General features: G+C 47.2%; 1 protein-coding gene across 5 annotated transcripts in view; it reads right to left on the reverse strand.

Moving 5' to 3' along the window:
* The window catches only part of SMOC2 (SPARC related modular calcium binding 2), a 156,348-nt gene that overhangs the window by 60,528 nt on the left and 73,960 nt on the right, over positions 1 to 21,860 (reverse strand). For 3 of the 5 annotated variants that reach the window (XM_082406324.1, XM_082406326.1, XM_082406322.1), the window contains 2 exons: positions 21,444 to 21,527; positions 20,148 to 20,222 (listed from right to left, as the gene is read on the reverse strand). In XM_082406324.1, coding sequence (XP_082262450.1) covers positions 20,148 to 20,222; positions 21,444 to 21,527 — 159 coding nt within the window. The remainder of the gene's footprint in view (positions 1 to 20,147; positions 20,223 to 21,443; positions 21,528 to 21,860) is intronic. The other 2 variants (XM_082406325.1, XM_082406323.1) reach the window with 1 other exon arrangement.

Genomic DNA, 21,860 nt, shown 5'->3' on the forward strand with positions numbered 1-21,860 from the left:
ACAGAGTGTCAGAGACAGGGTTTAAACTGAGCCATCCCGGCCCCGAAGTCCTGGTCTGAGGCCAGGCCCGCTCTCTCAGAGTTGATTACTTAATTTTTACATATGTTGTCTTCATCAGTCATGGAATTGTCTGTGGTCTTCTTTTTAATTGCACAACACAGATGATCAAAGAAGGAAAAAAATAAAAAGAGTTGCCCCTTTAGAATTTGATTTTCTAGAAATGGCAGAGTGGGCGGGGGGAGACCTGGAAACTTACAGTTTTGATGGAATATAATTATTCACATGTCCACTTTCAGTAAAATATCAAACTGGGATTCATGGTGCTAAGGCTTTGCGCCTAAGTGACACATGTTTACGATCAATTGTATAATTTAATTCCAAAGGAAGAGTTTTAAGATTAGCTTTTAAATCCAGGATTGTTGCCATAACATTTACAGGCATGGTGGGCAGAGAACCCAGCTTTATGCGTATTCTCCTTTAATCCTGGTAATAACAGACCAAGGTATACGTATTACCATGTGTATTTTACCAGTGAGGAAGCACGGGCTCTGAAAAGTTTTATATCTTACTCAGGATGGCAGAGTCAGGCGAAGCTGGGTGAGAATTCACACCCACACCGAGGCAAACAAGCCACCTCCCACACACGGCACCCCTGCCCCTCTGCCCTTGGAAGCCACATAACAGTCCTGTCTAGAAACATCCCCAAAATGGTATAAACAGGTAACATGGGAAGCCCCCAGTCAAACGTACATTTCCAAAAAAAATAAAGATTTGGATGTAATTCACAGATACAGTTTCTTTGGAAAGAAAATAGTGACCCCGGGTGTCCATTCTAATTGCTTTCTTCCCATGTTTATTCTTGTAGCAATGGACCTAAGTAACCGTTTCCAGCCTGAACCCGAGTCCCAGACGGGGGAGAGGAGCGACCCAGCGCCGTGAGCCCCGGCGAAGACCACCCACCCCAGAAGGACCTCAGAGCCCCCGACAGACAATGGCCCCAAACCACACCCCCTTCCATCCTAACCTCTCTCTGTATCTTCTAGATTGTTTTATCAAGGACAGTCTCACCAGCATCACTCTTGAAAACCTGAATCCGGGTACCTTTTGTTCCACTCTTCCCTCCGCATGGACCCTAACTCTCCAGGGTGCTCCCTGGACCCCTGCCCCGTCCCCACCCTCACTGCACTGGCCTCAGCGAGTCTCACCAAGGCCTCCACCGCGGGAGGATCTCCTGCCACTGCTCAAGGACCCCGAGACCCGGGTCAGCCCTAGCACAGCACCCCTCTCTCTCCAGGACAACAGCTGCCACGTCCTTTTGTCACTCATGGAACTGTGCGCAGTCAGAGAGGGGTGAACACATCATTGCACCGAAAATGTGCACTAGAAATGTTACCTGCTTTTCCCTTTAAGTTCTGTAGAGTTAGGAGACATGAAAAAAGGAAGTTAAGGAAAGCAGTATGATTTTATATTTGGATGCCTTACAAAAGAAATCAGAATATTTTCCATTGTCCAGAAAGTCTCCCATTAAGACCAGTGGTTTAAGCTAATGCAGCTGATTACAACCTACTTTAAAATACACTGTGTCCACTCAGGCTAATATCCAGAGGTGGCCAAATTTCTCCAAACTAGTTTTCTTTGCAGGTGGACAAACAAAAGTGGGTTTTACAAAACCGAGATGAGAAAAAGAAAACACAAAGCAACATTCTGACCCAAACGACACTGCCTCTGCCATACTGCCCACCCTGGTGTCCTGGACTCAGCGTGGCCCGGGAAGGATGCCAACCCAGGCTCCAGTAGTCGCTCACCGAGTGTCCTGGGGGCTCCCCGTCTACAGGGTGAGGAGAACGGGGCCCATCTGCAGCGCCCCTGGGAGTGCTGGATTCAGCAAGGTGCACACAGTCCTGACACACAATGCTCCGCCCTCCGAGCGCGGCACCCCTTTCTCCCCCGGGGGCAGGATTGGTAAGTAAGGGCCCAGACGACTAGGGCAGCAGAGATGCCTGCTCAGAGGAGGTGGCCCTGCAAACAAGCATCTTACGTCAGGATGAGAGGCCCTGTACTGGAAGATCTTTAACCCTCATAACCGGGAAGAAATGACAGGCCAACTCTTGCGAGTCAGGGTGGAAAATTAAGTGACTTTCCCAAGGCCTCCAACAGTTACAGTAGAAGCAGGACACAAGCCAGGTCTCCAACCCTGAGTCGATGCTACAGAGCCCCAAACAGAGAGAAGACTGATGCAGTGGGGTCAGCCGTGACCACGGCGGGCCTCCCGGGGGCAACATCCCAGGCCTGGCTCAGCTCCCGGGACACGCAGGCACCAACCCATCACGGGAGGCACCGTGCCGTCACAGCCTCACCTTGTCCAGCCTTCGGTCAACGCCCCACCTGAAGGCGCCCGTACCTGACCCAGGTCTGAGAGTAAGCGAGACGCTCCTGGAAAGGAACAGGGTTCGAGGCACCACTGCTGGGACGGCTGCCGGACAGCGACGCCCTCACCTCCATCAGCCACTGGGGATCTTAGCGAGGCCGGTCCCGCGGGTAAGTGTTTCCCCCTGGACTGCCCACAGCGAGGAATTCTGATATTCTCCACTTCCTCTCCATCTAATCACTGGACCCGAAATACGCATCCCGAAGGAAACCAGAACCATCAGCCATAATCGGGGTGGGAGGGAAAGAGCAAAGGTCATGAGTCCAAGTTCCAGCAAACCCTAGAACTGGGAGCACAGAGACCACACATGTGATAAGCGCCCCGACCGAACTTCGGCCTTAAGAGTTTTCTTTGATGAAATGTGGGCAGATTTCAATGGGCAAACAGCCATTTGAAACCAACGAGTGTCTCCAAGCACAGAGCGGCGTGAATTCACCTTCTGGGGGGTCTTTCTTCTAAGGAAACCTTCAGAAAGGATGCTTCATGCCCCACATACAGAGTGAACTTCCACACTTGCTTTTGGAGAAAAATCTGAATCACCTGGATGTAGATGTCTGGGGCTGAGAAGCAAAGTGTTCCGATTAGGGATGTAAGTCCTTGTGTTGTTTGGATCCAAGATGGGTCTCGGGCTGGAGAGGCCTGACCACAAAACTTCTGTCCCCCGTCTGCAGTGACACTTCCGCATCTGTCCACCAGCAAGGGGTTCATGCTGTTGTCGAGTCTCCACGGTGCTTCGTTTGGCCCTTTATTTCTCAGCCGTCCTGGACGACTCTGTAGAGCCGGGGCTTCCCTCTGTGCTCTGAGGCGTCTGTCTTGTCGGCACTCTGACCGGTGGTCCTCAGAGCATGGCCCCAGGACCCCTTCCCAGGAGGCCCACGAGGTCAGAACTATTTCTATAAATACCGAGGTGCCCTTTGTCTTCTCAGGCTCACAAGCGACTCATGATGGCAGCCAAGGGAATGTGTATTAAAAAGTTCTCAGTTTTAAAACCGATCAATACGAACCATGTTTAAAAAGCTCTCTGGGGGCCTCAGTAAGTTCTCGGAGCATAAAGCGATTCTTAAACCAGAAGGTCTGAGAGCTGCCGAACTAGCCCATAAACTTGAACCATTTGAGGCTAAGAGCCTTGTGCTATACATCGATTTTCTAAGGGAGCACGTAGTAGGCTCTCCTGGTGACGGCAGATCCACATGAGGCCCAGTCTCCACGTCCCCTCTGTCTGCACGCAGCTCTGCCCGCTGGACAGCTGAGGGAAGAAACGTCGGGAAGACAACACCCCGACCCCAAGCAGGCCGGCCGGGGAGGAGCCCGGTCTAGGGCCTGGAGGACCGGCTGCCTTGGCTGTGTGGCCGACAGATGCGGACAGGCCGGCGTCGTGCTGGGCAGCTGTGCGAGCCCTGACATCCGGGAAGTGTCATGCTCAGGGATGATCTGGCCTCACAGATGAGTGACCGCAAAGGAGAGAGGCCGTCCACCCGGAGGGGTGGGGACACGAGGAGGCGGCATCTGAACTGGCCGGGCTGAGCGTCCTCGAAGGAGAGCCAGGCAGGGGGGCTGGTCCCAGGCCCGGGGCAGTTTCCTTCAGCTGCCGTGATGGCTTCACACTGCTTGGGGGAGTTTATTTTCAGATGTCTGCAGCTGGCTCAAACGGTTCTGCTCGCGTTTTCCTTCCTCAGTCAAGCCAGGCCCTTGGCGTGCTGCGCCTCCTTCAAGAAGACGCCCACACCTGTGCGGGACTTTGCATCTTCCGCCAAGACACAAAGAGCAAAGGGAGGCTTCCCTTTGTCTCCGAGCGCCTCGTCCCGGCTGCTGGTGGGATCCCCACGCCCTGGTCAGGAGGCTCCGTGCCCACCGCTGTGCAGTGAGTGTACGTCTCCCAGCAGGATGCGAATAGGATGCTGGACGGAGCTACAAAGAGGGAAGGTCTTACCGAAGCGTGTCGTGCCCATTTCCTCATCTGGGTTTTGAGTCACAGAGTAACTGTATTTAACTGTGCAGCCGTGAGAAGCAGCAGCGGAGTGGGCAGCGGGCCCTGTGACGATGGCCCCTGGGGTCCGGACGCCCCTGCTGCCCGGAGCTGCTCCTCGTCCCGCTGGTGGCCCTGAGGGTCAAACATTCCCTACAAGCCCTTCCTTTTGCAGGGGAGGAAATCTGAAGACACGTTTTGGCAGAAGTGTTCAAACAGAGCAGATCATCAGCCAAGCTCCAGCCAACAGCACGCCTGGTACCACGTTACCTACTAAGGCCACGTTTGGGCCCGGTTTACACAGAGGGCCTCCTGCCATCCCACAGGCTGGCTGAGAGCCTGCAGTATCTGCAAGAGAAGAGCCCTCCGGCTGTGGGGAGCAAGTGGGGGACAGAGTGTGACCTCCACAGAGGTCAGCAAGGCCACACCCAGGTCAGCAGTTGAAGAGAAAAGCCGCTCTGTCACATGGCACACACGCCGGACGCCGGACCTCGGCCCAGATGGCTGCCCGCAGGGTTGAAGCAGAAAACAGAGATGCTCCAGATGCCAGCCGACTCTCCAGGGAAAGGTGTGCTCCCCTCCCCCCCATGCAGGCCCCTCCCCCCCATGCAGGCCCCTCCCCCCCATGCAGGCCCCGCTCCGAGCCACCCTTTCCTGGACCTCCTCCAGCCTGCGAGGCCCCGGGCTCCCAGGTTCACGGTGACCTCCGGCCTGTGATACAGGGTCCAGGCTCAGGGCACCTCGTCTTCACACCGCGAGGCCCCACAGACCGGCTCGCCTTCCCTCCCCGCCACACCTTCTGTGTCACTGGGGCCCGGACGCCCCGTGTAACCAACCGTCATCCCCCCACCGACCCCACCACGGACCCTCTCAGCACCAGGCGATCCCCCCAGCGTCCTCTGCCCGCTCCCTGCCCTCCTTCTACTGTTCTGGGGGCCAGGCACGCTGGTCGCCCCCAAAGTAGGGTATTCAGCCACAGAAACCGTGTCCATGGAGAAGAGGGCCAGGGAGACACTGGCTATGGGTTGGCTTGGCTTTCTTTCCCGGGCACTTGGAAAAGATGAAGGGATGATAAGTGAAAAGAAGAAAAAATTTCATAAAATATGCTGCCAAAAATAAATAAGTAAAGCAGAAAGAAATGCAAAGAAGGATTAGAGATGTTCCCACTAATAATACCTGTCTTACACTTTCCATCCACAGCAGAGCATTTAAAATACACTTCTTAGTAATTAAAATGACGTTATCGTGAATTCTCCCCAGTACCCAAGTTTTCTTTTCAAATATCTCCCAAGTCCCAGGGATCCTTTCTCCCAGGTTCGTGAATGCTCCAAATGTCTTGTCGGAAACAGATGTTATTTCAAGCTCTCGTCTCCCAGAACTTCTTTCAGCACCTCTGTTCAAAGTGGCAGCAATATGGCCCGTGGGCAGCCTCGAGCACAGGGAGAGACGCTTCCTACTGGCTGAGACTGAGGCTGAAGGTCCACGGCAAAGACCTGGGTCATGGAGACGGGGAAGCAGCCCCCGAGCGAGACCAGCTCTGACAGCCGTCAAGACTCCCCTGGTTGTTCCCAAAGAGACTTGGCCAAAAACCCGCATCTTTTCCATATCTTCCTGTATAACTTCTAAACTCTCATTTCTTTGCTTTTAGACCTTATTTCTGGTCTCTATTAATTCTATTCCCAGTCATCGACCCATCCACAGCCAATTACTGAATATTTTTAAGTCTTAACTCTGTTCCAGAGCCATAAATAGACCCACACAAATATAATAAACTGATCTTTGACAAAGGAGCAAAGACATTTCAATGGTATAAGGATAAACTTTTCAACAAATGGTGCTGGAACAACAGGACATCCAAGTGCCAAAAAATGAATCTAGATACAGACATCACACCCTTCACAAAAATTAACTCAAAATGGATTATAGCCCTAAATGGTGAATGCAAAACTATAAAACTTCTAGAAGATAGTATAGGAGAAAATCTAGGTGGCCTTGGGTTTAGTGATGACTTTTTAGATACAACACCAAAGGCATGATCCATGAAAAAAATAATTGATAAGTTGGACTTTATCAAAATACAAAACTTATATTCTGCAAAAGACACTGTTAATAGAATGAAAAGATAAGCCACTGACAGGAAGAGAGTATCTGCAAAACACATGTCTGAAAAAGACTTACATCAAAAATACACAAAGGACATTTAAAATTCAAAAATAAGAAAACAATCCAAGGGAAAAATAGACAAAAGATACTTCACCAAAGAAGACCCACAGATGTCAAGTAAGTATGTGAAAAGATACTCAATATAATAGGTCAGTAGGGGATTTCAAATAAAAGCAATAACGAGCTACCACTACACACCCATTAGGGTGGATAAAATCCAAAAAAAAAAAACCCAGAACGGACAACACCAAATGCTGGTGAGCCTGTGAAGCAACAGGAACTCTCACACGTTGCTGATGGGGGTGCAAATGGCATGGCCACTCCGGAAAACAGTGCGGCAGTTTGTTACAAAACTAAACATACCCTCACCATATGATCCAGCAATCACACTCCTTGGTATTTACCCAGGTGAGTTCCCTATATACGTGGGAACTCTGTGCTTTCTGTAAACCTGAAAGCGCTGTAAAAATAAAGTATGTTAAAAATAAAATAAATTAATTAAAATACTGTTCCACATCTGAAAAGATGTGAGTGTGAAATTCTAACAACAGAAACTGACTCCCCCTCAGTCTTTGAGTGGCTTCTCACTTATGCCCACAGGACTGGTCCCCGACCTAATCAAGACCCCCAGTCATTCTGGGTTCTCACTACCATCTTATTGGCTCAAAACTCTAAATCTCCACCTAATGTCACATCTAAAATGTTACAAGTCACCATAGGAAATTCACAGGCATTCAGTACTGACTTAAGCATCTATTAGACGTCCACTGTGGATTTACAAATTATATAAAGGCACAACAAGGAAATAGCAGGCAGTAATTTTTAAACAGAGAGGCAAGACATGAAACAAGGAGAAATATCTTCAGTAATTTATTAACATCTGCTTCAACCCATAAGTCTACTTCTTCCTAGGCAGTTTGGTTGTAACATGTTGTTATTTCAAAAGTTAAAGCATTGGCTTTAGATAAAACACAGTCCAGTTATCATGAGAACACATAATGATTGAAAAACACTTAAAACTTTTTAAAAAAACTCTTGAGCTAATGAAAACTCTCTTCCCAAGAAGAATTTTAGAGGAATTTTTCTTTCTTTTTTTCTCTTTTAGTTTTAAAAACTGACTTCTAAAATGAAGAAAGTACCCATCTTTCTCTGGATGCAGAATCACACCAAAACAGAAAAACAAAGTATTTCCAAGTTTCCAACAAAAGAAAGCATGCCTTTCAGCTGAGGCTAATCTTGGAAAATGTATTTCTCAAGTTAAGTCCAAAAAGTTATGAGCAATAGAAACAGGGGGTTAGAGAGAGTGTTTCTTGGCATTCTTAGTCAAGGGAGCAGCTGTAGATAAAGATGCTGGACCTCCCCCCTTGGCTGGTGTGCTGTCCAGGCTTCTCTACACATCTTCCCAACTACTCATCTCATAGGTGGTGCGTCCTCCAGCACAGCTGAATGTGCCACACACTATGATCTTCAAAATCTGCTATATAAAGTCCACAGGTATACAAAGTAAAGGCAGATCGTCCATTACAAGAGTCTATAAAATCTTACATGTTGTGTTTATAATATCCATTACTGCATGAAAATCATGTATTTCTTAAAAACCTATACAGCTGTGTGACTACTCGGGGTGGTCTCAGAGGGCACAGGGAATATTGGAAACAAACATCCCTGCTGGCAGAAGTGGCAGACACTGAGGTGGCTTCATAAAATACATGACATTTTTTCTTAGTTAATGTAAGCTGTACTTGGCTGGTTTTCAAAAAAATAGTAAAAAAGAATCACAATGAAGAATACCCATTTTATGCAAATCAAAACTACAATGAGACATCACCTCACACCAGTCAGAATGGCCATCATTAAAAAATCTACAAATAACAAATGCTGGAGAGGGTGTGGAGAAAAGGGAGCCCTCCTACACTGTTGGTGGCAATGTAAATTGGTACAGTCACTGTGGAGAACAGTATGGAGGTTCCTTAAAAAACTAAAAATAGAGTTGCCATATGATCCAGCAATCCCACTCCTAGGCATATATCCGGAGAAAACCATAATTCAAAAAGATGAATGCACCTCTATGCTCATAGCAGCACTATTTGGGGACTTCCCAGGTGGTCCAGTGGTTAAGACTCTGTGCTTCCATCACAGGGGGCATGGGTTTGATCCCTCATCAGGGAATTAAGATCCCATGTGCCACACAGTGAGACCAAAAAAAAAGTCATAGCAGTGCTATTCACAATAGCCAAGACATGGAAATAACCTAAATGTCTATCAACAGATGAATGGAAAAAGAAGATGTGGTATATATATACAATGGAATATTATTCAGCCATTAAAAAGAGTGCAATAATGCCATTTGCAGCAACATGGATGGACCTAGAGATGATCTTCACTAAGTGAAGTAAGTCAGACAGAGAAAGATAAATACCATATGGTATCACTTATATGTGGAATCTAAAACACAACACAAATGAACTTATCTACGAAACAGAAACAGACTCACAGACATAGAGAACAGACTTGTGGTTGCCAAGTTGGGGGGTGTGGGCGGGGAAGGAAGGATTGGGAGTTTGGGATTAGCAGATGCAAACTATTACATATAGGATGGATAAACAACAAAGTCCTACTGTACAGCACAGGGAACTATATTCAGTATCCTGTGATAAACCATAATGGAAAAGAATATATATATATGTATAATATGTATAATCATATAATATATATATGTATAGTATGTATATATATGTATAATATGTATATATATGTCTAATCACTTTGCTGTATAGCAGAAATTAAACACAACATTGTAAATCAACTATATCTCAATAAAAATTTTAAAACACAAGAATATCCATTTTATATAAGATATTTGTGGCCATTGAAGCAATACTAAGTTTGGAGGAAATTCTCAATTTTGTCTTCAGCCAACATTTGATACACTGGAATAAATTTCAATCTAGTGAAACATGGAAACTTTTATCAAAGGTTGATGAGAAACTACCCAGATAGCTTTCATGAGTATTACACTTCTTTAACCAAATACAAAATCTTTCCTGTTGTAAGGGGACTTTTCAAGAGAAAGATCCCTGGAGCCTGGGGTGACTGCAGAAAAGAAGGATTTAGAGGGGGGGCTGAAGACGTACATAAAGGGGGCACACCAACAGCCCCTTTACCTCCACGCTGAGCCTTTTTCCTGATAGGTTTTGCTTTCAATGCAAACATCCAAATCCAAGCACAGTAAAATTATCCTATTCTGTATATTATGGACTGAACTGTTTTCCTCCAAAATCCACAGGGTAAAGCCCTAACCCTCAATATGCCTGTTTTTGGAGACAGGGCTTTTAAGAAGGTGATTAAGGTTAAATGTGGTCATAAAGGTCATGGGACCCGAGTCCTTACAAGAGGAAGCATAGACACCAGGACTGGGAGAAGCCATAGGAGAGGCCGTGTGAGGACACAGAGAAGACGCGGCTGTCTGCAGGCCAGCAAGAGCCTTCTCACCAGGACCCATCCTGCTGGCACCTCTGCTTGGACTCTCAGCATCCAGAACCAGAAATAAACAGCTCCCCGCCCCCAGTCTGTGGTGTTTTGTTATGACAGCCCTAGCAGACGGATGCACTGTATGAAAACTTGATTTTCTGAAGAAAGCCCAAGGAACCTTTCTCTGCTGAAGATTAGCCAAACAGAGGTTGAAAACAAGGAAGTGTGTTCATTGACAGGCAGGGTTGCCAGACAAAATACAGGATACCAGGTGAAAGGAGAATTTCAGATAAATGAAGAATAGTTTTAGTATATCCCATGCAAGTTTTATATTTTTTTCTTTTATAACATTTTCTCTTATCCTTTCCCCACTCAGACTTGCTGTTGATGTAACTTTTAGCCAACTTCACCAGCTGAAAGAAGAAAATTCAAGTTAGAGGGAGGAAATTTTCCAGCAGGATTAACACCAAATTGCACCCTCAAGGTTCAGGCTAGACTATGGAAGAGGACGGTATAAGGGCATATTTTTGCAAAGCAGGAAGACCCCTGGCTTTGGGGGCATGAAGGCCTCTGTGAGGCTCTGCGGGTGGCAGCAGCACCTCCCTGTCTTCCCCAAAAGGGGGTCCCAACTCTGGGCGACAAAGGGAGACCTTGGTTATGCAACAAAAGCATGAGCAACAAAAGAGAAATAGACAAATAGGATTTCATCAAAATTTAAAACCCTTGTGATTCAAAGGGCATTATCAAAAAGGTGAAAAGATAACACACAGGATGGAACAAAATATTTGCAAATCATATATTGGATAAGGGATCTGTATCTAGAATAAAGTCTAACAACTCCAGAACTAAAGGCAAATAACCAAACAATAAAATGTGCACAGGATTTGAATAGACATGTCTCCAAAGAAGATTTACAAGTAAGCACCTGAAAAGGTGCCAAACATCCTTAGTCATCAGGGAAATGCAAGGCAAAACCACAAGGAGACAGGACTCCACACTTCCCAGGATGACTGCAATCAAAAAAATGGAAAATAACAAGTGCTGGAGAGGACGTGGAGAAATCGGTACCCTTGTGCGTTGCTGATGAGGATGCAAAATGGTACATCCACTTCGGAAAACAGTTTGTCAGCCCCTAAAAATGTTAAATATCGAGTTACGATGTGACCCAGCAATTCAACTGCTGGGTGTGAACCCAAGAGAAAACGTATGTCCACACAAAAACTTATGTGGAAATGTTCACAGCAGCACTATTCACAATAGCTGACAAGTGGAAACAACCCAAATGTCCATCAGCTGATGAATAGATAAATAAAATGTGGTCCATACATACAAGGGAAAGTTATTGAGGCATAAAAAGGGATGAGGTCCTGATACGCACGCTGCCACATGGATGACCCACATGAGCACAATGGCAAGTGAAAGAAGCCAGACAAAAAGACCCCATATTGTGAGCTTCTACACACTTGAAACGACAGAACAAGTCCATCTACAGAGCCTGAAGCAGATTTGTGGTTACCAAGGGTTGGGGGTTGTCAATGGGGACTGATTGCTAATGCATATGGGGTTTGGGGTTTCTGAAGGATGAAATGTTCTAAAATTAGGTTGTGGTGATATGGCACAACTCTGTGACTTTACCAAAACTTCTGACTTGCACACTTCCAACTGGTCAACTGTACGGTATGTGAATCCCATCTCAATAAAGCTGCTTAAAGAAAACATACAGCATGGAGCGTGGATGGGCAGAGGTGGGTTAAGAGGCTGCAGAATGGGTGGCCGCCTGGAGGCCACCAGAGGCCCTAGAAGGCACTCGGCCTTATGATGAGGTGACCCGGGAAGCTGCTGCAGAACTCTGAACAGAGACGTGGCTCTTGCTTTGAAAGCTCAATGTTGAGAAAGCTGCAGTGGGAAGAAAGACTGAAGCAGAAACACAGATGGGGAGGCCTGGAGACCCTCAGAATCCAAGCGGCGATCCAAGCCAAGCAAAGCTCACATGATGCCTCAGGGAGCCCGGCGCTGCGGTCCTGGAGGGAAGTGGACGACGTGGACACACCTCGGAGGCAGGACAGAATGAAGGTGTGAAAGGAAGGGTCACACAGCATTGAGGACAACTGGTATTTGTGTGGCCTTGGTCTAGTACTCTGATGCCTTCCAGAAACAGTGCTTTGTTTTACGTACATGTGTAATGGCAAGAAAACACTTAAAGATGGCCAAAACCTTGCTGATAATAGTTAACACGTGTTTGCAGTGGGACTCAAATGTTCACATAAACGAAAATCACCAGAGAAGCTGCTTAAAATGCAGCTTCAGAAGCCCCACCCCAGAGACTCCGGTATTCTGATCGAGGGTGAGATAAGGAGTACGCATTTTAATCAGGATTATAGGTCTGGTGGCACAAGTTTTAACAGGCAGCACCGGGCTGTGGGAAGCAAAGGGAACCAGCAAGTACAAGGCAGCACTGAGCTTCCCGGGGCGTGAGCACAGGGCTGGGGAGACGGGACCCAAGCACACACCCATTTTCAGCAAAACATAAACGTATATATAAATAACGTGAATACACATTCATACGTGTGTGTGTGTGTGTGTAACCATACGAATGATGCAAAAGGAAACATAAACTAACCAGTGAGACATAATCACAGGACCTAATCACGCAGTGAAGCTATGATCGTATTTGCTGTTTCCCTAGAGGCTGTATCCAGGGCTCAACTGGCGCCTGACACGCAGAGACCTTGGGCCAAGAGACCAGCTTCCGGCAGCAGGACGGAGGGAGAGGAGGCGGCAGGTCCAAGGCCAGGCTGGACCTTCAGGAGGGGGTCTGCCCTCCGTGTGGTACTCCCCTTCCTGAAACCGATCCACGGAATGGGGCCGCAGAGCCCAGGAGAGAAGGCACCTGGGTCCCTGCACCGCCGCAGAGAACCAGGGCTCCCCTAGGATGGTCCCCAGAGCGAGGGTGAACTTGTGAGCTTCCTGTCTAGACACGGAATTGCAGGTGCGTTTCTTCCAACATTTACACCTCCCCTTCCTCATAAACCCTGGTGTGTCATTTAGAAACCTATGCCCCCATGATAATCATACAAAGTAAACTGGAACATTAAGCAAATCACCTGGATTTGCTGCTTAGGTAAATTTTTGCACTCTTTTTGTATGTCTGGGATAAGATAGGCTGGTACAAAAGATCTAAGTAGTTTGAGAAACTACTAATATCTTCAGATCTACGTCTTAGTACACAGAACTGTAATATTACTTAGACATTCTGTGTTTTGATGCAGATATTTTATTAAATCCATAACTTAAATGAGATCTTTTGTAACAGGCAGATCTTTGGTGTGCTTTTTCATCTGAAACACAATAGCCTGATGTATGCTGGCTTTAGCCACTAATGTGATTTTCAGGCAAAAGCAGAGGAACACTTCCAGACCAGTGCTTAGCTGAGACGGAAACTCAGGATGCAGGCAAAGAGGAGAAAGATGGTAACTATGAAGACAAATGAAGGTAAGGGAAAAGGTTGCCTCTGTTAAAAAACAAAGGTAATTTTTTGATAGAAAATAAGTACTTAATACTTGCTTGATTGTGTACAGACACTTGCACACGTGCACACACCACAGCATTGCCGGGAGTGAATCAAAAGCCTGAACAACTGAATAACGTTTTTCAAACTCGCCGGCCACACAGCCAGGTCACGCAGGTCACTGTAACTGGCCGTGCATCAGGCTTGGGCAAGAGCCGGGCATCAGCCAGCAGTCTAAACGGCGAGGATGACAAGACAGGGCCCGTTGAGAAGAGGCGGCCGTTGGCGGAATAGCCTTCCACTGCCCTTGCGGGTGAGGCGGGAATTCTAGTCTGGGTTTCACTGTGTGAGTCATTTCCAAAAAGACCCTCCATTGTTTATGAGCCGCATCAGTCCTGATTTAGTCTCTAATCCAACTGATGGGAAGACCACAGGATCACAGCGATACCTGGCCTGTTAACGCTCTATTCACACGTGTGAAGAGCAAGAAGGGACTTTTCATTTGGTTCACGCGGCAAACCAGCCCAGGACGGGACACAACCCTACGAACTTCACCGCCACAGAAACCTGCCCTCAGCCCTGCCAATCCCGTCGCACACTTTCTAGCACCCGAATTCTCCAAAGCAGGTATCCAGTACCTCTGTAGTGAACACACACACGCGCGAGTGAGATTCTCAGGAAATGTCCTCTTGTTATTTGCAAAGTCCAGGCCTGAGCTCGCACGTGAACAAGTGGGCATTAACCCCAGTCCTACTTACACACTGGACTCTGATGGCCCCGCTGGGCGCCAGGGCTCCCTGGGACACGCCCCAATTCCCGCGAGGTCAGCTCACCGTTGCCGTGGAGATGAGGTGCCGAACTGGCGCTCAGAGAGGCTGATGGGGATCGCGGTGCCTGTGGGAAGCCAGCTCAGCCCCTGCCCTTCCCGAGGCCCCGGGGGCTCCGAGCAGCAGCCGTAACTAGTCAGAAGGAAGCCGGCACTAGAGCCAGGGCCTCGGGGAGAGCGACGGCTGGGCCCACAGCAGCTCAGCTCACCGCGTCCCCGTGCCGTGAGCGGTCCGTCTGGCCCCCGCCCTGGTCCCCTGTGGTCCTTCCCACGTGAAGAGGGGCTTCGTGTGCGGTGCCCCCTCTGCCTGCCTGAGAGCGGTTCTGCCCAGGGTCGCCTCCCACCACGTCCCTTCTGGAGCCACCGCCCTCCCCAGAGGACAGCCCGGCCAGGCGAGAACTGCCAGCACCCGTCCAGGTGCTTCCGGGCGAGGCAGCCTCCTAACCCACCGTCAACAACAGAGGCACCTCGGGAAACTGGGACCGAAGTCACATCACAGCAAGGTGGTTGGCTTTGAAAGGGACACGTGTCTGATGTGCAGTCACAGACCTGGGCTAAACCCCTGCCAGCCACCTGGAGACTTTGAAAGGTGTTCTTACCCACAAGAAAGTGAGAAGTGGGTTATATGACGCATTAAATCACATAGCACTCCGCCTGATGCAAAATAAGCTTTCCACAAATTGTAAGCTATGGCCCTACAAAGGACACTATTTAACATCAGACCTCATTAATTCAACGATGGATTAAGTCTCATTTATACAGAGAGAATAAATAAGTCGAACACCCTTTTTTGTTTTTCACACGATGAGAATACAAAGGTCTGTGTGTATATAGGCTGATGTTTGTTTTCAACCAGCTCAGATACAATTTGCTTACTTCCATTGCTTTTTTCTGTACTTATGTTGAAATGCTGCATCCTGATTATTTAACCAGAGTTTGAATACTGAAATCTAAGAATTAAATATGACTGGAATTAAAACTCCCTTTTATAGTTAGGTAACTTGGATAAATTGTCTTGTACATTTTTAGGTAGCTTAATTAATATCGGTAAACAACACACTTTTACAGTCCACGTTTAAAAGGAGCTATTTGATTTATTTTAATATTTTAAGCTCTTCAAATGACCAACACTTTATAAGAATGTAGCTGGCATCTTGATGTTTTGTAATGTCATGTTTGAAGAATGGAATAGAAAGGGAAATGAGGAAGTAATGTTTTAAAGCTTAAAAAGGAAGAAAGAAAATATAATTGGTGTTCTTTTCCCCCAGGGAATGCAATTTACCATGATTTAAAGCAGAATCAAAAGATAATAATCTTTTGGCAATCATTTTAATATGTGCAATAAAACAAAAATTATCAACCCCGAATAAAATAGAAAAATGTTTCCACTGAGGGGGTCCCATAAAGCTGTGGAACATCTTGAGATACAGAACATCTCTTGGATATAAAACAGAGCTATTTTTAATGGTTTAGGGAGGAAAAAATATTTTTCTTCCAAGTGGGAGGAGGGTTTCAGAGATGGCAAAACCGGGGCCTCTAAGTTTCCTCCAGCTCACATGCAAAACTTAAAAAGACCGCAAATGAGAAGACCACCAAAGCCAGGGGCTTGTTTATCAGAGCCGGCTGAGCGGCTTGCGTGTGCCCTGGGTCTGCAGCCATCCGCAGCGCCTTGGAACTCAGGGCCCACCTCTGGAGGTCTCCAAGGGGCCATCTCCTTGGCTCGAGCTCAGCTCTCGGAAGAGCCACAGGCAGAGAGAAAGCAGACATGCTCCCCTGCCAACTTGGGATTTGAATAAGTAATGAAACAAAACGCCCGATGATGCCCCAGATTGGCGCTCTCGGTCTTCAGGAAGCATCACCCGCTCTGAAGCCGCTGGGAGCGCGCGCTAGTGCCCCCGGCCAGTGCCCACCTCCTAGCTGGCCAGGCTGGGCCTTGTGGAAGCACCGTGACCCCAGACGGTGACAGCGGCCTGAGTAGGGTGGGGAAGAACCTCAGCCTTCCCAAACCGCAGACTCCTAAAGCGAATGGACGAGGGGGTTCCCGTGTATCACAGCTGAGGCCAACACGGGTGTTTCCAAGGGGGACTGTCACACAGCACACATCAAAGGACAACCCACTCCGGGCCCTTAGAGCTCACGTTTCCGGGGGCAACCGTTGGAGGTGTGGGGCAAAGCCAGACGCATCTCTTTCCCCAGGGCAGGGCAGAGACACCGACGCAGCACCCACCTTGCACGCTGCCCGCCCGTGGACCCCAGCGAAGCCCTGGGTCCCCGCAGAGCCTTGCACGCCCGGTGCACAGCAGTGTCCGCACAGGAGCCCAGGGGCCCACTCAGCGGGCACACTATTTACGTGAAACGAACAATGAGACAACAGAGAGCCCTCCCTTCTCTCCTGATGGAAAAGATAAACAGAGTCCGCCTGCCCACGCCACGCCCCACGGGCCGTCATGGGGGCCCTCCTGCTGGGTGAGCAAGCCGCAGGGTGGAGGGGAACCTCCTTTCCTCAGTCACCCATCTAAACGTCACTCTCTTCTGCAAAATGCCTTCACGGGAACACCTGTGCTTGACCGAGAGGCTGGGGGCCGTGGCTCGGCCGGGCGGACGCGCAGTGAGCCATCACGCTGGCCGTCGGGACCCGCTGGACGGGTTACCGACCCGAGGAAACGGGCTGCACGGGAGCCTCCGTCCCGCGTCTAGAAGGGACAGCTCCCCGGAACGCGGCCCCCCGCCCCCTGAAGGGCTGAGGGAGGAGCCCCCCGCCCCCCGCCCTGCCCTGGGGACCTGGGGGTGTGGACTGCACGCTCGGGCTGTGTGCGCCGGGTCCCGTCACAAGGGCAGAGCTGAGCGTGCGAAACGGGCCCGGAGCGCACGGGACGAGTGATGCCAGCGGGCGCGCAGACGGAGGGCGTCGGGGGGCGCGTGCACGTGGGCGCGCGCGGGGGCCGGGACGACGCCGTCTGCGCGCCAGGAGCTGGGCCCCAGCGGACCCAGCGGTGACCCAGACTTGAGAATATTTGAAAAGCAAAGCGCGCCTTCCCAGGAGCAGGGATAGGAAATAAGAATGTAGGTAAGACAGTGCGCGGTTTGCTCGGGGAGCAGTCTGAGGTCTGAGAGGGCCAGGAAGAAGGGTCTTGGGGGAAATGAGAAAGGGGACGAGCGGGGGGGTCAGGCTGGAAGACACAAGAGGGTCCGTCCCCATCGCTCGTCCGCAGCCACCGTGGGAAACGCCCTTGTGTCCCCACTCCTCCAGCTTTCTCTGCCCCGTCCCCTCTGCGTGATGAAGGATTCGAACTGAAGGTTTAACGGCTGACAATGGCTGTAGGCAGCACAGGTGCATTTTAACAGGGGCCCGGCTGTGTCACCCAGGTGAGCACAGACAGTGATGCCAGGAGCCCCCATGTCTCAGTGGGGCGGAGGAGGTGTCCCCTCTCTGAAGGCCAGTGGTGAGAAGCACGGCCGGGGGTGGGGTGGTCAGGTGGCATTGCAGTTCCCATCCTCAGAGACCCTGCCCATGCCGTCTGGGCTTGGCTGTAACCGCCTTCTCCTCCTCTGAGAGTCGGGGATGGGAAGTGCAGCAGCCCCACTGGCTTGCCGTGTCGGCGGAGCAGGACAGAGGCGCAACGGTGCATGTGAGGTACCAGCACGTCGTAAGCACAAGAAACGTTAGCTGCTCTTACCATTATCACTGTTGTTCCAACTAACAAAGAAAGTGCACTCTTCTTTAATATTCTAGATTGGTTTAAAGGAAATCAGGCAGAAATCTAGAACCTATTTAATGTACCACAGGGCAAGAGTATCAGTTTAATAAATAGAAATATAAATTAATTTTATATAATTAAACAGTGTGTCACAAAATCTCTTGTCTGGTACAATTTCATAATCAATTTTTATAACTTCTATAAATAGAATGATAAAATTGAATATAATAAGATGATTCAAGAACATAAAGAAATAGACACTGTCAATTATATATTAATAGAAAAAAACTGAGTCACGCATTCTTAAATGCAATTTTAGGTTTTTGTCACTTAATGTATATTGAATCATATAATGAAAATGATGCTTTTCCTGCATAATGAACCAACAGAAGAATATTTCATTTATATTTATATTGAAATTTCAATTACTAAAAGTCTAGCAGTGAAACTGTCATGGTATGTAGATTAGATCAAACTTTTAGTTATTTATGTATTTATTTTTTGTTTCATTTAGTTTGCTTTAGATAAGAATGCAATGATACCATCAAAGTGGCCGTGGAACACGTGGAATAAATAAACATGTATTGAGTGCCTATCACGTGTAAATTTTCATAGACTCGGATTACTTTGTTTCCTTTACAAGGAGGTCCCGTCTGAAAACGACTATCACTTTATGCTCCAAAGTACATTTGCCCACACCCACACGGCCTCCCTCACTACACGTGGCAATCACACTCCCCATGTTTGGTAACGTAAGTTATATGTTATTTTAGTGCAAACTTGTTGGGGGGGGGAATAGTACTTTTAACTGATATAAAGAAACACCAGAGAAAAAAAGCAATGCATTCTCGGTTTGGCTTCTTCTATAAAGGAACATGAAAGAGTACCAACAAACAAGGTAAATTTTTAAAAACACAGAATAACAAAAAGTCACAAATTATTTATGTTTTGTTAAATAAATGTGTCTACTTCTACCAAAGAAGATTATTACTAAAAGTATCTTTTAAAAATAAAAATTAAGTACATACGAAACTCCTCTGACATTGAAATCTCAGTGACAATGGTGGTCATTACGTAAAATCTATGATTGCCATTTTATCACTAAACTTAATAAAGTAAATACTATATTTAACGTCTTAAAATACTAACTAGGGCTGACTTTCTTTGGACCCTCAGAAAGAGCATGTATCTGGACAACTGGCATTAAATACAGATATAACCTCATAATTTCATGCCCCATGTCTACAAGTCAACTCAATGTCACCTTTTTGTGTTCTACACATTCAGGCTGATTTAAATCAAATTACAGTGTAGGGTAACTTACGTAAACTGGAATTTCCTGAAGCAGTATTTTCAGTCCCAGTAAATACTGCAAGTTTGCACTGTTTTTATTAGTTAATTATAATTGACAGGTCATGTAAGGCCTGAAAATCTGGTAATAGAAAGTAATAGGTGAAATACAAACGTACTTGTTCTGTGAACTTATACGGAACTAACTCTGTCGAACCCTGAATAGCTTCCTACTGACAATTAAAACTGCTTTTTAAAACAATGTACATTTCCAATGACATTTTTACAATAATTTTATATTTGTTTCTCAAATTAAGTTTAAGTACTGCCACATTGATGCTCCCCTGAGCAGCAGTGAAATCCCCTGAATGTCAAGGTCCACCAATAAATCTGAAACATTCAATGTTTGAACTAATTTCCCATGTACTAGTCTATATGGTACAGAAGCAAACCAAATTAGGTAACTTTTGGAAATACAGTGACAAGATTGAACAAAACTAACTCAGTTTCTAAAGTTCACAAGAGAAAAGTACAGGTTAATGTCTTTATGCAATAGGAAAAACTTACCCATAATGATAATTTCTGAGAAAAAAATGTTAACTATTCTATAATATGTTCTATAACTTACCATATTTAATAAAACACTCAAATTTGAACTGTATTTTGGTGGGCAAGCCATGGCATTATTTGCATGACTCATGGGTAACCAGGAAAAAAGATGTGCTCTGCATGTAACTTCTAGAAAACAAGACCACTTTCCAGGTCCATTAACTAAGTCACATTGGGCTCCTTTTTACCTGAATTCTTATTGGTTTTGTTCTGTCGACTTTTAACTTGTTCAGTCCAAAGCGTGGGGTATCGTGATGCAATATCTAATGAACCAAAATAAAATGATTATTTTAATTCATCATGAAAACACAAAGTCTCTCAATTAAAGATTTCAGCAGTCTAAAAGCCCAAAAAATCAATATAATCAGTAAACACACATTGTAGATATTTTTTAAAAATAATAAAATGATTATGTGCAAGAAACAAAAGGAAACAACAACATACATTTTTAAAAACTTTAGCATATGCCTTTTCCTTTCTTTCTTCGTCCAAAAGTATAAATAAAAGTGATATGAGTCCAGACAGGCTCCACTGGAAAGAACAGGTTTTGGCAAAAAGTCCCAAAGTATAAAAACATATCCTTGTGTGGTAAAGATGGATATTCATGTAACACACAGGGTCTTCACTCAGTTGAAAGATTCAATACAAAGTGCAGTATGTAAAACGTAATTTTTGCCTACAACATTCTGGGAACAGATCTTTGGTAGTAATATTAACAAATGTAACTGAATATTTACGGTGTGATCAGTATACCATGTGCCCGAGAACCACACTGAAGCCCACCAGCTGGTCAGACGCGCCATCGTCATCTATTGGCTTTGGGGCGTCGGACAAGTTCTCATCTGTGATATGGGGTTCTGAGGGCTCAAATGGGCTCAAGTAACAGAATCCATGGCATTTAGTGCCAAGCAAAAGTTAGTTATTATGATTATCCTTGTTATTATTTTCAAAGCACGATGTCATCCTACCCTTTGATCTTTATTTATTATGTGCATTCCTTACACTTGGTCTTCAAACCTGACCCCTTTCGACCCGAGAATTGGTGATACAGTGGCAAATACCTACAACAATGTATTAAAGGCTAAGAGTAGGCAATCCATCCTTCTCATAACCACAAAATTCAGTAAGCCTCCGAAACATCTCTATACATGTGACTTCACAAAACTGGTCTTTGTAAAGGTGGTGATCACATGACATGAAGGATGAGCGGGGGAAATGGCATATGTTAGCGCACCCTTTGGAAATATATATTTCATGTTATTCAGATAAAATTTCAACTCAGAGACTTGGACTTAAAGAAAGGCCTCTGCGTGTGCTGTGTGAGAGCACCACGGCAACACTCAGGAGCCCTCAGGAGGGATGGCGGGGCCTCAAAAAGGTGGGAAAGGCCAACCCAGCCTGTCCCGGACAGTCCCCGCAAGAGCACGTGGCTGCACCCCCAGGCCCGCGCCCTACCCCCAACACAACTCCCCACCGACACTCACCTTCCTCATCTCCTTGAGGCTGTGTCTCCAGCGCTGGAGCTGAGGCATCATCTGAATTCAGAACGGAAAAGATTTGCAAGGAGACTACAATTATGAGAGTAAGTGAAGTAAGTGTGCATACAGGATGGACCCTAAGGATTGCATACACCCCACGATCCACCAAACCCCACCCCAGCACTCAGTAAACCATACAGAGGCTCAAAGCTCCAAACAGACCTCAAGGGGAAGGGTTAGGTGTGACGTAAACCATTGGAGCCAACCGGACGGATGAGGGAGGGACGGCAGTAATGGGGGGACCTGGGGGGCGGGGGTCTGGCATCCTTGCTGTGCCCCTGTGTCCCAGAGTGGAAGGCAGGGATGGAGACCCAGGCCCCGGACTGTGCCCCGTGGGTCTCTCGACCCCTCAGGCCTCCTGTG

Source organism: Balaenoptera borealis, assembly GCF_965194805.1.
Source record: "Balaenoptera borealis genome assembly, chromosome: 9".
In the NCBI taxonomy this organism is placed as follows: domain Eukaryota; kingdom Metazoa; phylum Chordata; class Mammalia; order Artiodactyla; family Balaenopteridae; genus Balaenoptera; species Balaenoptera borealis.